Source organism: Pyxicephalus adspersus, chromosome 10, assembly GCF_032062135.1.
Source record: "Pyxicephalus adspersus chromosome 10, UCB_Pads_2.0, whole genome shotgun sequence".
Taxonomy (NCBI): Eukaryota; Metazoa; Chordata; class Amphibia; order Anura; family Pyxicephalidae; genus Pyxicephalus; species Pyxicephalus adspersus.
Genome location: NC_092867.1, coordinates 14,511,574 through 14,528,662, shown reverse-complemented (window position 1 = coordinate 14,528,662; position 17,089 = coordinate 14,511,574). Strand labels below are relative to the sequence as shown.

Here is a 17,089-nt window from a genome sequence, read left to right as displayed (position 1 = left end):
ATTCATGAATAGGGTAGAAATTGCCATCAGATTGAACAAGTGCAACTTCGCCTCTTGGGGGCTCATGACTGACCCAGATTTACGAATGTGCAGGAATGGAGACCACATCAATATGTCTAGAAGTCACACCATCTACTATGATATTTGTATATACAGATGTGTTACTAATAAAAAGATGGTGGATCCAGGGCATAGCCCATTAGAATACCTAGGCTTTACCTATATGCAGTAATCCAGACCCTAATTATTAAATCCAAACTACACATTTAATTAGTAAAAATGCTTTGATACCATTCAGATACATGCCAACATCCATAGACTGCGTCAGAACAGATACCCTAAAATTTTGTTCAAGGCAAAATATTTATCCCAGATATACACATTTTATTTTGTGTGATGTTATGGCCCAGATTAATGACACGTATGGCTCATGTATATGTTTTTCTTACATCTGCAAGCTGATAGCCCAACACTGAAGCCTCCTGCCATGTTGGCTTCGGCTCTCTCAACATGAACTGACATCACACGCCGTTAAAATTTCATCGATTGTGCCGTGATTAATCCCCCAAGTACACACGAGTGACTTAAATATTTAGGTTGTTTCTCCTGTTATGACTTTGAATGCGCAGAGAGCTGGCGGATTAACTTCAGAGCACTCAGAAGTATTTAAATATGTATCGTTTTGGAGCGTCGGGCTGCTTCATGGCGGAAGAATCATGGAGTATATTTGGTCATGTCAGACCCTATTTGTATGACCTGCTGTGGATGTTGGCCTGCCTCTGATAACAGGGTATCTGCTTCTTCCAGGGTCTGCCTGATTGCTTGCCTCATTTGGCATGGAATGTGATTCTAGCCGTTTCAACTCCCCCTGTTCATTCAGGTTTTTATTGCCATGTAATTTTCCTATTCTAAAATAGCAGCTCTCCAACCAAAATGACTATGCATTAGGCCGCACTAGCCTGCTCAAATGGATATTAATACAGTTTATCTCTAAAAGGACGAATAATGTATTTCAAACAGATAAAAGGCCTCCCATTAAATGAGGAATGTTAATATCTTATTGCATAGTTAATACAGAGATATTTCACAAGGGAAGCCTGCTTTATGGCTTCAGATACAAGAGGCAAGAAATCTGTCATACCGGGAATGATAGCATTGTCCCTCTATTCAGAGCTCTATATACCGAATATTATTCTTTTTACTCCAATTAGTGTGCTTTCATCGAGTCACACAGGCTCATTCAATGAGGCAAAGAGCGATACACAGTATGGCAATCCAATCAGTAATCCTGCTCTGCTGAATGCAGGTCAATTTGATCGGTTGCTGTGGGTTACTCCACTTTGGACATCATCATTGCTATTTCGCACGACCCTATTGAATAAGATTGGCAATAATAGCAGCAGGGAATAAAAGATGATTTACACAAGGGGCCACCCTATTTTTAATATTACACCACCCTTATTTAAGAAAGGGGCTCCTAATTTTGCTACATTCATGGCCCTTTTGATGCAAAAAAAATCCTATCATAACCTTTATGTTATGTCAAACTGTCGCTGGTAAATGGGCTTTGTACATGATGCTGGAGTAATATTTGCACAGTGTAGAGCGACACGAGATCCTGACATTTAATGACTAATTTCAGTGCTTCCTACAAGGTCATGTGATGCTCCGAGATGGAGAAACAGCGACACGCATACTTTATGATAAACACATTCCGCTCTATTCTTCCATGTACTTCTGCAGCCATGACTCTTAAGTTACCCAAGGCTCCTTTCTCTAATTATCCACGAGGTCAGTAAGCAAAATTGGGAAGAAGCTGGGAGATCAATACAAATTATCCCTGAGCAAACCAGTGCTGACAGTTTGAATTGCAGCATATGTTTACCCAAAATCAGGCAATTTATCTTAATATCAGCAAAGTAATGCAGTGCAGGTGAAAGGTCAGGCAATCTCTCCACCTCATAATTACCCAGTTCTAAAACAGGAAAGTGGTATTGATTGGCCTAGCTCAGTACTGTGTGACTAGGACGTGCCAGTGCCTTGCCCTGGCTCTGCTGGACTCTTGGCTTGTAAACTCGACACACTAAGGATTTATTAGATGTGTGGAAAAGGTCTTACGCTTCCTACTTCACTTGGAGCTTTTGCCAATGAAATTTCTTCTCCTCCTTATTTTGTCTAGCAGCGGGGTAGAACATCAACGTTTGTTTCTTTAATTTATTCTTTGCTTTCCTGTGAACTCTTGGTGGTTTGAAGTCCATTAGGTAGACGTTCCATCTTTAATGCAGCAATTGTTTATGTAATTATATTTTCTACTCTTTTTATCAACAACTGGTGAATTCAGTAGCATTTTTTTAAAGGGAGGAAGCTGGTACCTGCCCACCAGGATGCTAACAGCCCAGTGCCCTTACCACACTCTAAAAAAAAAAAACACTGTTTTATGAAATTAAAAGAAAGAAAATCCACAAGAGAAAAAAAGATTAAATATTGCTGCTTAATGAGAAGGTTTAAAATAATTCTAGCATAAGGAATGTGATCCAAAGGTACTATATGTTGTTTTAAACTTCACTTGACAAACGTCACTTAAAGCAAAACTCCAGACAGCAAAATTTCCATAATACACCTTTTTATTTTGGGTCTTCAGGCTATTTACAGGACAAGCTTATATCTTACTCATACATGACAGCACTGAGTGGTCTCCAATACTTTGGACAGCAGGGCTGAAGGTATACCAATGCAGGCGACCAGAGGGTATGCCCATGGAAATCTGCCTTAGTTTGTATCTGCAGTTAATTTATTAGTAGAAGTAGATTGGTTCCACTAAATACCTGTGTGCAGGTAAAGCAGGTAAAGCATAACCATGGATGTTTAGTTGGGATTACTTGGGCCATTTTTGGATGAAGGCAAATTGACGAGTTATGTTTTGGGAGGACCCATTTGCAGATAGTACCTAATGAGAAATGAGTCTAAATTCACAATATTGCTAGATATTTTACTAGTTTTCTAGGCCTGGATAAGATTGTGATCAATCATATTAGCCTGCGGGAACAGTAAAAAAAAAATAGTCTGTGTATTGTTTGACACTGACACATCTAAGGGCCAGAATGGGTCCCTATGACACTCTCAATTACATCTATAAAGAGGAAAACCCTGTAAGTGCATCTCAAATGTATGGAAATATCTGTTCAGAGATGAAAGTCTATAGTTATTACAAGTCATAAAGCTTCTGAAAGCTTGCATTAGAGCTTCTATCACCTGTCACTAACATTTGCATGAAATCAATAGCATGAAACCATCTATCTTTTTCTTGACCACTTTTCATCATGCCGGCTTCATTAAGTCAAACAGTCACAGTAATTAGGCAAGCAGAGAATATAGTTGGGCACATTACAGAAGGATGGGAATTTCTGCTTTTCTCTTTCTGAAATGAGGACATTTATGGAGTAATAGTGATTGCAAAAAGAGTGCCGCAAGGAGATGAATCCTGTAGTTCAGGTTACAAAATAACATCCAGGAACTGATTGGTTGTTTTTGAGATACCCTTTGCGCATCACTGCCATTTTGTCTAATAGTGATGGCATCTAATAATGAATTCTATACAATACAGGCCTTTAGAAGGCTTAGATTTGATTTAAAACATTTCCATTCCACTGGTTGTTGGATTTCCATGACGTTTACCCATTACAATTGCCCTACAAAACAGTCAACCACAGACAAGCATCTACTGTCTGTGTATGGTGACCTAAAGGCTCCATATTTTATCTTTCTTCCCAGATTTAGATGTTCTCCTTTTACCCAGTGAAATCCCAACATATTGCATGAAACCACAGATTTGCACACTTGTATAGGCAACAGCCAGCGGGATGACAAATTGTCCCCTTAGTCAGCTTTGACAGCTTCTGATGATTAATAGCCTGATTATGGAGTGGTCCTATACATTTATATATACAGAATATGCATCCAAGAGAGTTAAGACTTCTTCCGTGTCACAGATGCCCAGGCATTCATTGAGAACGCCTTTACTATATACAGCAGAGAGTGAAGGAGAGAGTAAAAAGAAGGCCAAAATCTCAGCAAAAGCCGTGTCATGTAAAATCAATACATTGGATCAATTCTTTATTAACAAGAAAATGTCTTACTTCACATTCCTATGTGGACCTTTGTCTCCGGAATGCATGATGGAATGTCAAATCAAATTGCAGTCTTCAACTTTCTGTCATGTTATCGAGTGTATACATGGGTGACTGTCCATGAGATAAGTGCTCTGTGTTTAGACAAATAACTCAACCACTTGTTAGAAACGGTATCTAATTATTTTGGACTAGGAAAGGCTGTAAAATCGGTTAGATTAATCTATTAAAAACGAGCCGTGTAAAAAAAACTATGCCAGCATTATTGGGTAAGTATTCGGTGGTAATGTCTCCCAAAAATGAATAATGCCCCTTTTCCTCCTTACTTACCCTTCATATAGCATTTCCTATTTTTTCTTTCATTGTAAAGGTGTTTAATAGTTGGTGCCAGCTCTACGAAAACCCAGGTTTATTAAAGAGACTTTGTCTTGTTTGAAACATGGAGGCTGCCAATGCTAATTTTCTGCATGTAATGTAAACTTTGTTGTTGATAAGAAATATAGAGATAAGAAAATCTGACACTTTTATGATATTCCGTTTGTTCAGAATCTGTGATTCCCAAAGCCAATCAACTAGCATTTAGTTTAGGAGCCCAGGAATGGCAGCCCTCGTTACACACTTGTGATTGTATCACTTTAAAAACCTGTAAATCAGATGGTCATGCAAACCCAAGCTGTATTTTTTATATATTGAATCCTAATAATCTTAAAAAAACGTAATGTAAATTAAAAAAATAGATAATAGAGTTTTTGTATATCACACATTGGTTTAATGGTTCTTCAAAGTTCCTGGCCATCTTTTCATGTAACAAATGGGTAAACTAATAATGTTTTCATATGCCAAGAGGGAAAAGTAAGCTTTGATTTATGATGCACTTGCCATGGTGAACTTGCTTGGTTAAAAATTATATCAACATTCCAAGGTAATATCCACTAATAGGAGCAGTGTTTTCATCTCAACTCAAATGGCTGGGCCTTCAGGCTTGGTTTCTGTGTTAGGTCTGGCAGCATGGTAATAAAGGCCTGTGACTTCGTCTATAGCTTGTTAAACACAACGTGTGCAGTCAAACACTCCTGATCATGATTCATGCACTGTACACAGCAGTATGTGTCGCTGATTTACGACCAAGCACAGTTCATAGTCAAAATTACAATTTGAGGGGGTAGGAAAAAAAAGATTAATTACTATTTGTGGCCTGCAATTTCACAAGGCTAGTGGATTGCAGCAGTAGAATGATATGCCCTACATCAGTTTGTAGTCAGCCATTCACAGATTATTAAAGCTTTGCAAGATTAAGTGTACCTCCTGCTAGGTTTGTGCTCGGGCAAACAGGAGACTGGAAAAAAAAAAAAAAGGACCACGGGGCTAAATCTGAAAAAGGCAATAGCCGGGCATATGTCATAATTGCTAGTTACCCATAAATCCATTCCACTAGTATAAAAGGTGTGATTTGATATAGTCATCATACCCACGCAATACCAAGTATGGCCCGCAGTCATGCTCCAGATTTACTTTGTTGTTCTCCAGTGCATGTCTGTCATCCAGTAATACACTAAAGACTAGTAGGTTGTTGTTTCAGAATGTCTTTGTTGATTATCATAGAACAAAGAGCTAAGATTCTAATTCTTCAAATGGCAGCTATATGCAGGTGTAGCTATGACAGGTGAAAGCAATGTGTAAAGGTTCAGTGGAGGTGACATATTTCTTTTTCAACAAAGTCACCATGAATTATAATTTTGTGATTTGTGAAAAGTCTCAAAGAGGTAACCTATCTTTACATGTTATGTATGTTATTTACACTATTTGTATGAAAATCTGTAAACATAGAGTACTGTACTATGTTGGCCATCGATTGTAGCAAACAGATAGATAGTTCAATTGGTACTATTTGTTAGCCCAGTAGAAGGCAAATGCTAAACATAGTTGGTAAAAGCTTCGCTATGCCTTGTTAGTTTTGGTATAATTAAATCTATTGCTGGCATTGATATAATTAAATTTTTTGTGTTCACAGACTGTAGCTAGATATTATGTATTTACTTCTATTTTCTATGCGTTTTCTGTAGTTCTAATCCTACTGTAAATCATTTATTTTTCAGCCCTGAATGAACCAACCATAGACTATGGATTCCAGAGATTACAAAAAGTTATTCCAAGGCATCCGGGTGATCCAGAAAGGTTACCAAAGGTTAGTTACCTTTTCTTAAGTTTTCGTTGTCCTCTACCAGAGGAGCAAGGGCTTTAATTTCCCAACACATAAATAATGTATACAATGAAGATCTTTTCAGAGCCAGAAGATTGGGATTCTGTGGGATTTATGCCCTCCGGTTCCCATACTCTGACTGCTTAGTGATAGTTTGATTGTTGCTTTTAGTATTAGTATTTTTATATAGTCCATGACGTGTTTCAGTTTGAAGAGATTATGTCACATTGTGGCGATTCTTAATGATCAGTTGAGATCCAAAATGTGGGGCAGTTTCATTTTTGTTGTTTTTTTTGGAATGTTTATATATTTTGTCTTAATGTTCCAGTTTTATCTGTTCTGCTGTTGATGGAGAAGTCTAGAAAGCATACCTTAGTAGTAAAAGGATTGCGATCACTCACTAATAAAACATATATAGGCCATACATATTTCTTTCCCATTTGCTTGATTGTAAATATTCTAAAGAAGAACTTGCATGGCAATGGTAGCAAGAATTAAAAAAAAAAAAAAGTGATTTCCTCATGATATTCTTTAATACACCCCTGTAGTCTGTACATGTGGCACATTTATCTGTAAGGAGCTACCTTGGCATCAATGTCAGTGTGCTTTTTTAATGTCTTTAGCATCAGATTGGGGCATAATGTCAACATTATGTCTGCATTGAAATGGAGATATTGGCATCTCCTCTTCAATTTCAGATGTTTCCAGTAACAAACACCAGAGTTTCTGTAAGTAGTGGCAGAATAAATCAAAGAATGCACTTCTTTGGAAGGAAGAAAGGGGAGGAAGCATGATACAAGTATTTCGATTCTGCAAGGAGAACATAAACTTCCTGCATAATGAAATAGTTCAATTAAACATTTTCCACTCCAGTAGCCTGTAGTGATTTCCATCTAACCAGCCCCACTCTGATCTGTGATTATGTGACTCTTGTTTTCCTTTCATTTTCTAAAGCTCGATTCAGTTTAATCTTTTGTTTACAAAGGTTTTGTTATAAGTCCCTGACTTAGCAAGCTAGCAAATTAAGTCCACATATTAATATCTATGGGGACTTTTCATTTAAATGCACTAGATTAAAAAAAAAAAAGAAAATAGGAAAAAGCCACCTAGCTTGTTTAGACTCATCACATAGGTTTAATCAGATGTATATCTTGAATAGTTCCCTATAGCTATTGTTCTAATTTATAGCAAACTGTAAATCGTTTTTTCCAGTTCAGAAGCATTATTCAAATGATTACTTTTTTTTGCTTTCCATTGTTTTTATTTGTATTTATTCCATGAAGTTTGATGTTACAGAATCCTTTCCTAGCTGATTTTACAGGACAGTACACATTGATACTTAATATTTTATTCAATCCGACTGTCGATGGGAGAATTCTAAACCAGATTACTGGCAATAGGGCAGCGTCCCTCGTTTTGTAGTTATATAAACACAAGGCAAATAGTCAATAAGATAGTCAAACATTCAGTAAACTGGATTTCTGCAGTTTATCAGTGTTTCCAGGAGGGAGTTGATTTGACTGTGAGAGTTCAACAAGGAGATCTTCTGGCCTTCAAATCCAACTGGATTCAAAATCCAGAACAATATCGAGAGAAGATAGACACACCAGTAACAAAGTAGAGCATAGACATTGCAGTGTTGTCACCTAGCCAGATAATTTGTGCCATAAGATGCTGAACATACTTCTTTGCAGTCTCCTGGGGACCCAATTTCTATTTTTTGAAGTTGCAGTGAGGGGCTCATCAAGTCTTTTTCTATGCCTATGTGCTTTACACATCTAGGTCACAGCCATGGAACACAACCTTCCACAGCTGCAATTCCATTTTGCTTTTTAAGAGTAAAACAACAGACGGTTAAGTGGCAGCTAGGTAGCACTTGTGCTTTGTAGTCTTGGGTTTAACCCCCAGCAAATACCACCTGCATGGGGTTTGTATTTTCTCACCATCACTATATTGGGGTGCTCTGGTTTCTTCCTACAATTTATAACCTACATACTGGTAGGTTTGTTAGTTTCTGTCTTTTTTGGTCTGCTAAGTATCCATATATGTAGTGCAAGCCCTGTTGGGCTAATTTTTTATAATGATGTAATGTTTCAGAGTCACTGTGGATCATCTATGTTCTATACACAAGTAGAGAATACCTGTATAAGGGATTATCTCAAAACTTTTTTTTTCTTGTATATATATTGTTTTACTGTTATGCACCCCAGCAGGCAGGCATATATCACAATGTCAAGTAAGACAGATCGATACTAAGGAGTTTGCACCAAAGAAAACAGACAAGATTTGTGAATATAAATCACATTTATCACAATCTAAAGCAAAAGTCTAAAGCAATCTTTTTCCCCCAGATTGTTTCATTAGAGCGTGCAAGGTGCGTTGTGTACCGAAAAAAAATCTCATGCTTTATTTTTCGATTCTAGTGCCATTATGCACTAAATTTCCATTCATCCAAATCCAATGCAAATAATTTGATGTGATAAATACATAGGGCTTTGAGTATCAAAGTTCACCCAGACCATAAAAATGCAAACCGAAAAACACACCACTGTTAATAAATTCCTGCCAACAAAATAAAAAAGCTTTTTTTTTTTACCCCGAGGTTGATGTAAAACTTAGAATGAGCATTCCTTCTTAAGCTCCAGAACATGATGACAGGCTGATGTAGCCTGGTCGACCGCCATTACTTGGCTCTTTTAATTCAGGTGAAACGGTATTGTTCAGACTCCATCTAAAACGGCCACTGAATGAGATGAAATCTAGCAGTTTCAATAAACAACATAAATATTTGATTTTGTTCTAATGGACCCAAATGTGGAGTTCAGCGGCATGTAAATTAAACTGCCAAGTGATTCATCATTGTTAAGCCAGCCGTCTGAGCTTGGTTTACAAGGGTCACAGTGGTTCCTAAGTAAAACAGCAATTGGCCTTAACATACATTTTGAATGAAAAAAAAAAAAAACGAAAATGGAATGAAGAGAATCAGCTGTAAGTGTCAGAAGCTGAGGAGAAAAAATAATAGCAATGAGATGGGATTGTGCAGATGTAAAACATGTATCTCAATACAAGCCTGCCTGGATGAATGCTGACTTCATCCCAGACTTGATAATATTACCACATTATTGATTTCTTTTTTAGGGTTTTTTTCTTCTTCTGAAGATGCATAATGCACAAGGCTTGATGGGTAATTCTGCTGTGGACAGAAAACCAATAAGCATACATGTGTTGCCTACAATGTACACTAAAAAGACAAATACTAGTTTTATACAGGCTTAGGTTTCATCACAACAATGAAATATGTAACATTTTCAGCATCGATGATATACACATTTTCCAGCCTAATGGAAGATATCTGTTCTTCTTCTAACATTTGGCCTCATCGCATTTATTTTTAACAGATGGCCACGATATGTTCCAGTTTGCTTTTAAGTAAAGTTCAAGCCTTTGTTTGATGGGCGGAAAAAAGGCAAATGGATGGAATAGGGGGGAGAATATGGCCTGTGTAAGCTAGCATCCTTGCCCCCTTCCCCCTAAATCCTTTTGATTGACATTGATAAGGATAGAAATAGCCACAGAGAAGCCACCCATTTACATTGTCTGCTATGACAGGGCTAGAAGTTACATCCTTCTTTGTGAAGTGACAGGATTTGATTAACTATACTATCCCCTTGGTTTGTAATACAATGATACAACCCTAGATATATGTTTGTAAGTATCAGTAGTAGTAAATTCACATATCCATGACCACAAAGAGCAGACTCATAAACCTTTAGTGATAACCACAATCTTATATTATAAGTGAATAACTAACCTACAGACAAATGTCCGCCTGACTTCATGAGGGTCATTGGTGTGATGCCAATAAAAAACTTACTGCAGTTTTAGATCTAATGAAGACCTTTCCGCGTTACACGGACTGGGTCATCCGCAAACCATTATATCACCAATCTTGCTTTGCATAAGAAAGTGTTATTGCTGGACCCAGCAAGCTGCACTTATAACCTCTTTTGAAATTCTAGCATGTGATATTGGAGGAAATGTACAATGATGCTAACTTGTGCTGTGACCTTGTGTAAAAAAGGCGTCTGGTGACGCAATTTCTTCGGCAATGTAATAAGGTTGTAAATGCAATATTATGGCATTATACATGCAGTTTTTTACTTATGGACATACTTAATTTGGCTCGAATGCTAGCTCTGTATAAAAGTGCTTGCACAGGGGTTCAGCTCCATGGGTGGTGGGGTATACTTGGCTTGGGCAGTCTATGGAAAGCCATAAATGTCTGATTAGTGCCCAATGCTAATCCCATTGTTCAAACAGGGCAATACTCTTCTAATATCTATAGATACCTTATGACCTTCTACAGACTACTGCTTGTTTTGCCTTCAAAAGTTGGCATGACATCACTAATTACATTTGAAAATGATAAAAATGTGCAGGGAACATTTTCCTACAGACAGCTATGATGTATTCTCTTTAAAGAAGAGATAAAATATAATTAACCACAACCTACATGTACACTAATATCACTGATTGCATGTACACTGCACCGTGCATTTTAATCTACATAAAGGGAGATGAAGTGTAACATTAACCTTTTGTTGCTAGAAAAGAAGCAGTTCTGGGTCCTCAATTACCCAGGATAATACGAAGAGATACCAAGTAGCAATGGAAAGAAATCAGGGCAAAAACAAATTACTTTTCTGCCTAGAACGGTTCCTTAACAAATTATCTGCATTGAAAGGTGCGCAGCAGCGCTAAAACGATTTTCCCTAAAATTAATTGCAGGCATTCCATGTGTGTTTTCCCATGTTTCATGCGTCGCACACAAATATATTAAGCGTTTTTTTTTCTAATATACAAAAATTTATTAGGAATGCGGTCATGTTGAGCAATTACCCATGCATTAAAATTCATCTTCTTTCCCCCGCTTTTTGAAGTAGCTACATCTAATGGCTCTGTACTCTTCAATGTATTCATAGCCGTAGGCAAGAACTAACAGAATAATTGCTTTACAGTTCTATAATGACATTAGCACCTGAAGCAACGTCACCTTGGTTACCTCTTTTAACTGTGATGATATATACCATTTTCGATGATCGGGGCTTGTGAATAATCTTGTATATTCAAATCGGCGGCGACCACTGTACAAGAGCGCGCACTCGTAATAATAAAACTGTACATTTGTCATGAAACAACGCTAGAAATCATTTGAGCTTTAATAGTTTCCATTTAACTTGAAGCCTGTTATGTCCTATTGAAAGGCAGCCAATTACACTTATGGCCGTGGCTTCGAAAATTTCCATTGAAATGCTTTTCAAACAACCATTCAGGGCTAATCGTATTCACAGCATGAGGCGCTATGCATAAGCTCGACATATTGTAACAAAACAAACTTGTTCAGAGCATCCTTGACTGATTGGGTTACACAATTTTTTTTCGCCTTGTGTCTCGCCTATGACAAGACCGGCACTTAAGAGCTGCTTTCGAAAGTCGGGTTCATTAGTTAAGATACTATCCAGTAATAGGCAGATTAGAGATAAGTGCATACGTAATTTTCCTAAACTATCCTTATGTTACGATTGCAAAAGTACCATATGGACAAGTAGGTGTAGGATATATCCTGGAAATGAAAAATAGCTTGTAAATGCAGAAATCTTAATTGCTTTAATCGTTGCTTAAAATTGAAAGGCATGTAAAAAGTCTTGTGATATGATAGGAGAGATTATGAGTAATTATTAACACCTCTGAAAAACACTTTATCTTGCTCACAGAGAGCTGCTCGGGCTGATGAAATCTGATTAAGACAGCTGTGCCTTCCATTGATTATACCTGCTTCATGACAAGTATAATTCTTTATTTGTATGCAAAGTAGATGCATGCAACATCAAGCATACACACCAATTTCAGAGGTAAATGCCCATTCTAAAAGCCATCCATCCGATAACTTTGTGGATTAAGTGCTATTCCTGCGAACGTATGGCGCACACAAAAAGTGATGCCTACAGTGATTAATCTTGATAAATAAAGGGCCCGAAATAGGAGTGTTCTGAAAGATGCAAGAAACAATGAATCAGTCTGGGGGTCTTCAAATGGTGAGCGAATTTCATAGTCGAGGTGACACCAATCTCATGTCTTTGAATTTTTTCAAAGATTAAAGATAGCATCAATGTGTGTTAACCTCAAGGATCTGCAAAAACAGCATGTCCATTGAAAGTGAAAACTGCGCATTAATCATCCACGTGCTAGACATTCATCATGTCCGAGTTCGACAAGTGTATTATTTTGCAAATTATGACGAGTTATCCCTTTGTTAGAGAGTAAGACAGGAGGTCAGGGAAGTTTTCCTGAGACATAGAAATCAATTTACGCAATGCTGTAACGCAAGTCAAACATTTCTCTTGTAAAGGTTTGGATAAATATATGACAGACAATGCTGGCCATTTAGTTGTAACCTGATGCGGCGCTTTAACATTGCATTAGGGCAGCCCATTAATTTTAGAGCAAAAATGGCCTTGCGTGTTAATTTACAATGCAGCTCACCTCAATGCACATGTGTTGTGGTATGCCGCACTGCATGTGCCTTTAATGTTAGGATTTCATTTAAAAGGGTACATAAACCTATGTATCATGGTGTATACCCAACTGCCTTTGGTCACTCTTCCTTGTAGAAGTGTGAATGATTTACACAATTACTTGGGTACTCTTCTTGCCTGTTTTCTTGCCTTTCAGGGGCATTTACTTGCAGGCCCTCCATGCAACAAATGGTATTACCTAGATGTCCTTTGTCTTTTTAGAGGGATTTTTTTGCAGCTGTTCTGCTATAACCATATTGTAAGCACGGTAATAGCAAACTGATCATGCTAATCTTTCTTCTGTGGGTAAAGAGTGGCCATCCAGGCTTTGAATAGACACCATGGAGAGGAAGCAGCTTTTTTTCTTTATTAAAGTGTTGAATGAATGTTTTTAGATGATGGCAGCATTCTCTAAGGGGAAGAAAAGTCAAACAGAACAGATTCCCTGTAAAAATTAAGTAAACTAGAGATTAATCCCGACCATCGTAAAGTGGAGGTATGCATGCAGGCACGGATAAGACAAACTCAATGCATCTCTACCCTTAGGCAAAAGCACTCTACTCTCTGAATGGGAATTCATTTATGAAGTCCTTTATAGCACACAGTCAAAGAGGTTAATTGAAAAATTTCTTAATGTCATTATGAAAAAAAACTAGATTAACCCAAGCTAATTCACTTTATTGTTCAAAATAAAGAGGAATAAGCATTGAACTCGCTGGCAAATTTCGGGCATGAATTAGAGGTGAGATGTTGTCTTTAAGGAGTTTGCCAATTTAATTAAGATATGGAAAATTACTTATTGTTCTTCACCACTAAAGTGCTAGGAATTAACAAGTGCCTGTGCTTTTCATATCTCTGTCATGTGTTTGTTTGTTTAATACCCGCAAGACTTCATTATTAAATCTTTTGGCGTTTATTTCCCCTCATTCATCACTACAGTTACATGATTCTATGCCATGTGTCTACCGAATACAACCTGATGGGTGGATTCTGGAATGCTGGTTCCTAAAGAACGAACATATCTTTGTATAGAAAATGGCTAAAGGACTTATAACTATTGTTACTTTTGAAAACAAGCAAATACTTATTTGGCATATAAAAATTATAAGGGATGTAAACGGAATTGTTATTTTTTCCTGGTTTAAAGTTGTGCAGCATTGATGCGCAAAGTTCCTGGGAAAAGTTAATAACAGTAAATAGTACTGTAGTACAGTAATAATAGTAAATAGCTGAATGCACATCAAACAAACCAGGACAAAATATTAGGTCTCTATGACGCAGTAGGATCTTTTTGCATTTTTACTCTGGATTAGTTGTCAGCCTAAATTATGTAATTGAGGGTGTAGGGGACAAACACACTGCTGTCAAGGGTGCCAGGTATAGGAATGTAAATCAACAGCCGTCCCTATGACAAGAAATGCAGGTAAAACAGGCAATAAAATTTAAAGATTTCAGCGGTTCCTGATTTTAAAGCAATATCCTGTTTTTGAATTAACCTAGTGCTCAGTCTTCATGTATTTGTCTCCAACAAAAGTCAAATTCCTTCCTATCTGTGTAATACCTAGCTTTTGTCTAGTTGTAATAACCTTGACATGTTGTTCAGTCTTGTCTGACCTTTTGGCAGCCCTGCTTTGATATTTTTTGTCCTGGCTACCTCTTAAACAATAACACAGACCCCTCTTCCTCTTATGTCCTGTCTACAGGAAGTATTACTGAAGAGAGCAGCGGACCTTGTTGAGGCCTTATACGGAATGCCGCACAACAACCAGGCAAGTCATTAATGCACATTGCAAAATCCATTCAGAAATATGCAATTTAGGAACTACTATGCGTGAACCTGGCAAGATGTCAATACCGTCTTATTTGCCGTGGACAATTTTGCCAGTCACCTTAGGGCAGTGTAATGCGATGAGCATCACCGAGGGGGGAAAAAGAGATAGCGGGATACAAAAAACACTTATTCTTTGCCATTTTTATTCTCGGAGCTAGTTTTTCTATCAGAAATGACAATTAAGCGTAAGGTGCCAAAAGCATAGGCAATCGTTAAGACGAGAGAGTAACCTTGAACTCGGTCCAAAATATACAGTGACTAATAGGAAAGCCTGCACTAAACCTGCCAAGCGCAGGGAAGAGAAAATATTTGAATAAATTGTAACAGTGATGCCATTGCCTTGAAACACATGTATGTGTATTTGGTTCTTTTTGTTTAACCTGCTGGTCCCAGTTCTTGTAGTGCACAACTCTATTAGAAATTAGTCACTTCAGGTATTTTTCCTTTTTTGTAGACCTTTCAAAGCCATAAATAGTATGTCCTAAGTAAGAAATGGGTTTGATAATACAGATGGCAATGTAGCTTGAATGAGCTATGGCAAGTGTACACTTCTACTGTGGATTAGAAATGTTCTGAAAAGAGCACCTACATTAAACTGCAGTCTGTGTGCTTTTTGCAAATCCTTAAAAGATTCTAAAAAGCAGAGAAGACGTTGTTGATCAAGGTGTTTGGAAGAAGATTTTAAAATTCAAAAAGTAACAATTAGTGTTGCAGAATATTTTTATAACCTGCTTTGGAAAAACTAAAGCAAGAATGTGGATGCTCTGGGCCCTGTATGATGTTTAATTGCTTTCTTACAGTTCCATGATCACATAAATAGGGCCACATATAGAACCTAAGTCCTCCCATGAGGGTTTATCTTCTTTGGTCTTGGAGAACTTTAATAAATCGGGCCCATAGACTCCTAATATGTAGGAACTACACAGCTACGTAGAACCAGCCTGACACATGTGGTGCCTGTTTATACTGTAGTTGGGTTTCATGCTGTGTAGTAGTTTTGAGCCTTTTTTCATAGGCAATACAAATAACTGTACCAGCGTTGTATCCAATTTTAAGGCTATAATATAAATCTATGAAGTGTGTTTGATGGCTGTTGAGACAAAACCCATATAACATGCTAAACTTGTCTTTGTGTTTCTTGCTGTGTAGGAGATAATCCTAAAGCGAGCAGCTGACATTGCTGAAGCATTATACAGTGTGCCACGCAATCACAACCAGATCCCCTCTCTTGCCAACACACCATCTCACAGCGGAATGATGGGAGTAAATTCTTTCAGCAGCCAGCTAGCAGTTAATGTTTCAGAGACATCTCAAGCTAATGACCAAGGTAGGTGGCTATTCCAGGCCTAACGCAAAATGCTGCTTGCAGTGCTTACTTAATATCTATTTATATTGTTTGTAACAAACATGATCTTAAACTCTTCCTTATCAATATATATTCCTACCAGAGGAGTGTTCTCCCCCATAGCCGCAAAGCATGTTACCGTTTATTATATTATCAGGTTGTTGCTGAGTTATGCTAGTATATTTGCAGTTGTTGTTTTGACATTTGAGAAGTGGTAATTAGTTTTCTCAAGCTTGTAGGGTAGTAGCTTGCTAGTAGCTGTTAAAGGTAAAGGCATAAAGAGTATTAAACGTTGGAATATAGCCCATTAGAAGCATAACACCACCCTGCCTTTTAAAAAAACAGGCTTTTAAAATGAAATCGGTGTAACAAACAAGTTGTTGCCTGTCACTGGTGGCATTTGAAGGTCTGAAAAGGCTGAAAGTTCATCTTCTGTGTTGGTACAAACCCGGAATCAAGCCTGTTGATAATTGCTAGTAAGGATAAATGTGAAAGAAGCTGACACAATTAGATCGAAGACGGCTTTTGTTGGCTGTCTCAGCCTGTGAGGTAACAACATTCTGTGCCATCGTAGATGATTTAAGTACGGTCGATGTGATAAGGTTATCTTAAACTGCAATTGTTGATAGGGCTAGAGGCATTGTGAAGTAAAGCAGTGTAATCAATAAATCTGTGTAGTGTGTGATGTGGATTTGCACAGAAAGAAAGCCAAAGTATCTTTTATAAAATGATGGTAACATTATCTTGCTTATTTTTTTTCCAGTAGGGTACAGCCGTAACACAAGCAGTGTATCGCCACGAGGATATGTTCCCAGTAGCACCCCCCAGCAGTCTAACTACAACACAGTCAGCAATAGCATGAACGGGTACGGGAATGCTGGAATGCCCAACTTAGGAGTCCCTGGGTCACCCGGCTTCCTCAACGGTTCATCCGCCAACTCCCCCTATGGCAGTGAGTGTTCTTGTCCATTCTATTGAATTTTCTGATTGCCTGCATGCTTGTTTTTTATG

General features: G+C 37.8%; 1 protein-coding gene across 16 annotated transcripts in view; it reads left to right on the top strand.

Annotated features, from left to right (window-relative positions):
- The window catches only part of EBF3 (EBF transcription factor 3), a 127,230-nt gene that overhangs the window by 101,899 nt on the left and 8,242 nt on the right, over nucleotides 1–17,089 (top strand). For all 16 annotated transcript variants that reach the window (XM_072424062.1, XM_072424056.1, XM_072424057.1 and 13 more), the window contains exons 11-14: nucleotides 6,224–6,312; nucleotides 14,606–14,671; nucleotides 15,883–16,060; nucleotides 16,842–17,030. In XM_072424062.1, the coding sequence (XP_072280163.1) occupies nucleotides 6,224–6,312; nucleotides 14,606–14,671; nucleotides 15,883–16,060; nucleotides 16,842–17,030 (522 nt within the window). The remainder of the gene's footprint in view (nucleotides 1–6,223; nucleotides 6,313–14,605; nucleotides 14,672–15,882; nucleotides 16,061–16,841; nucleotides 17,031–17,089) is intronic.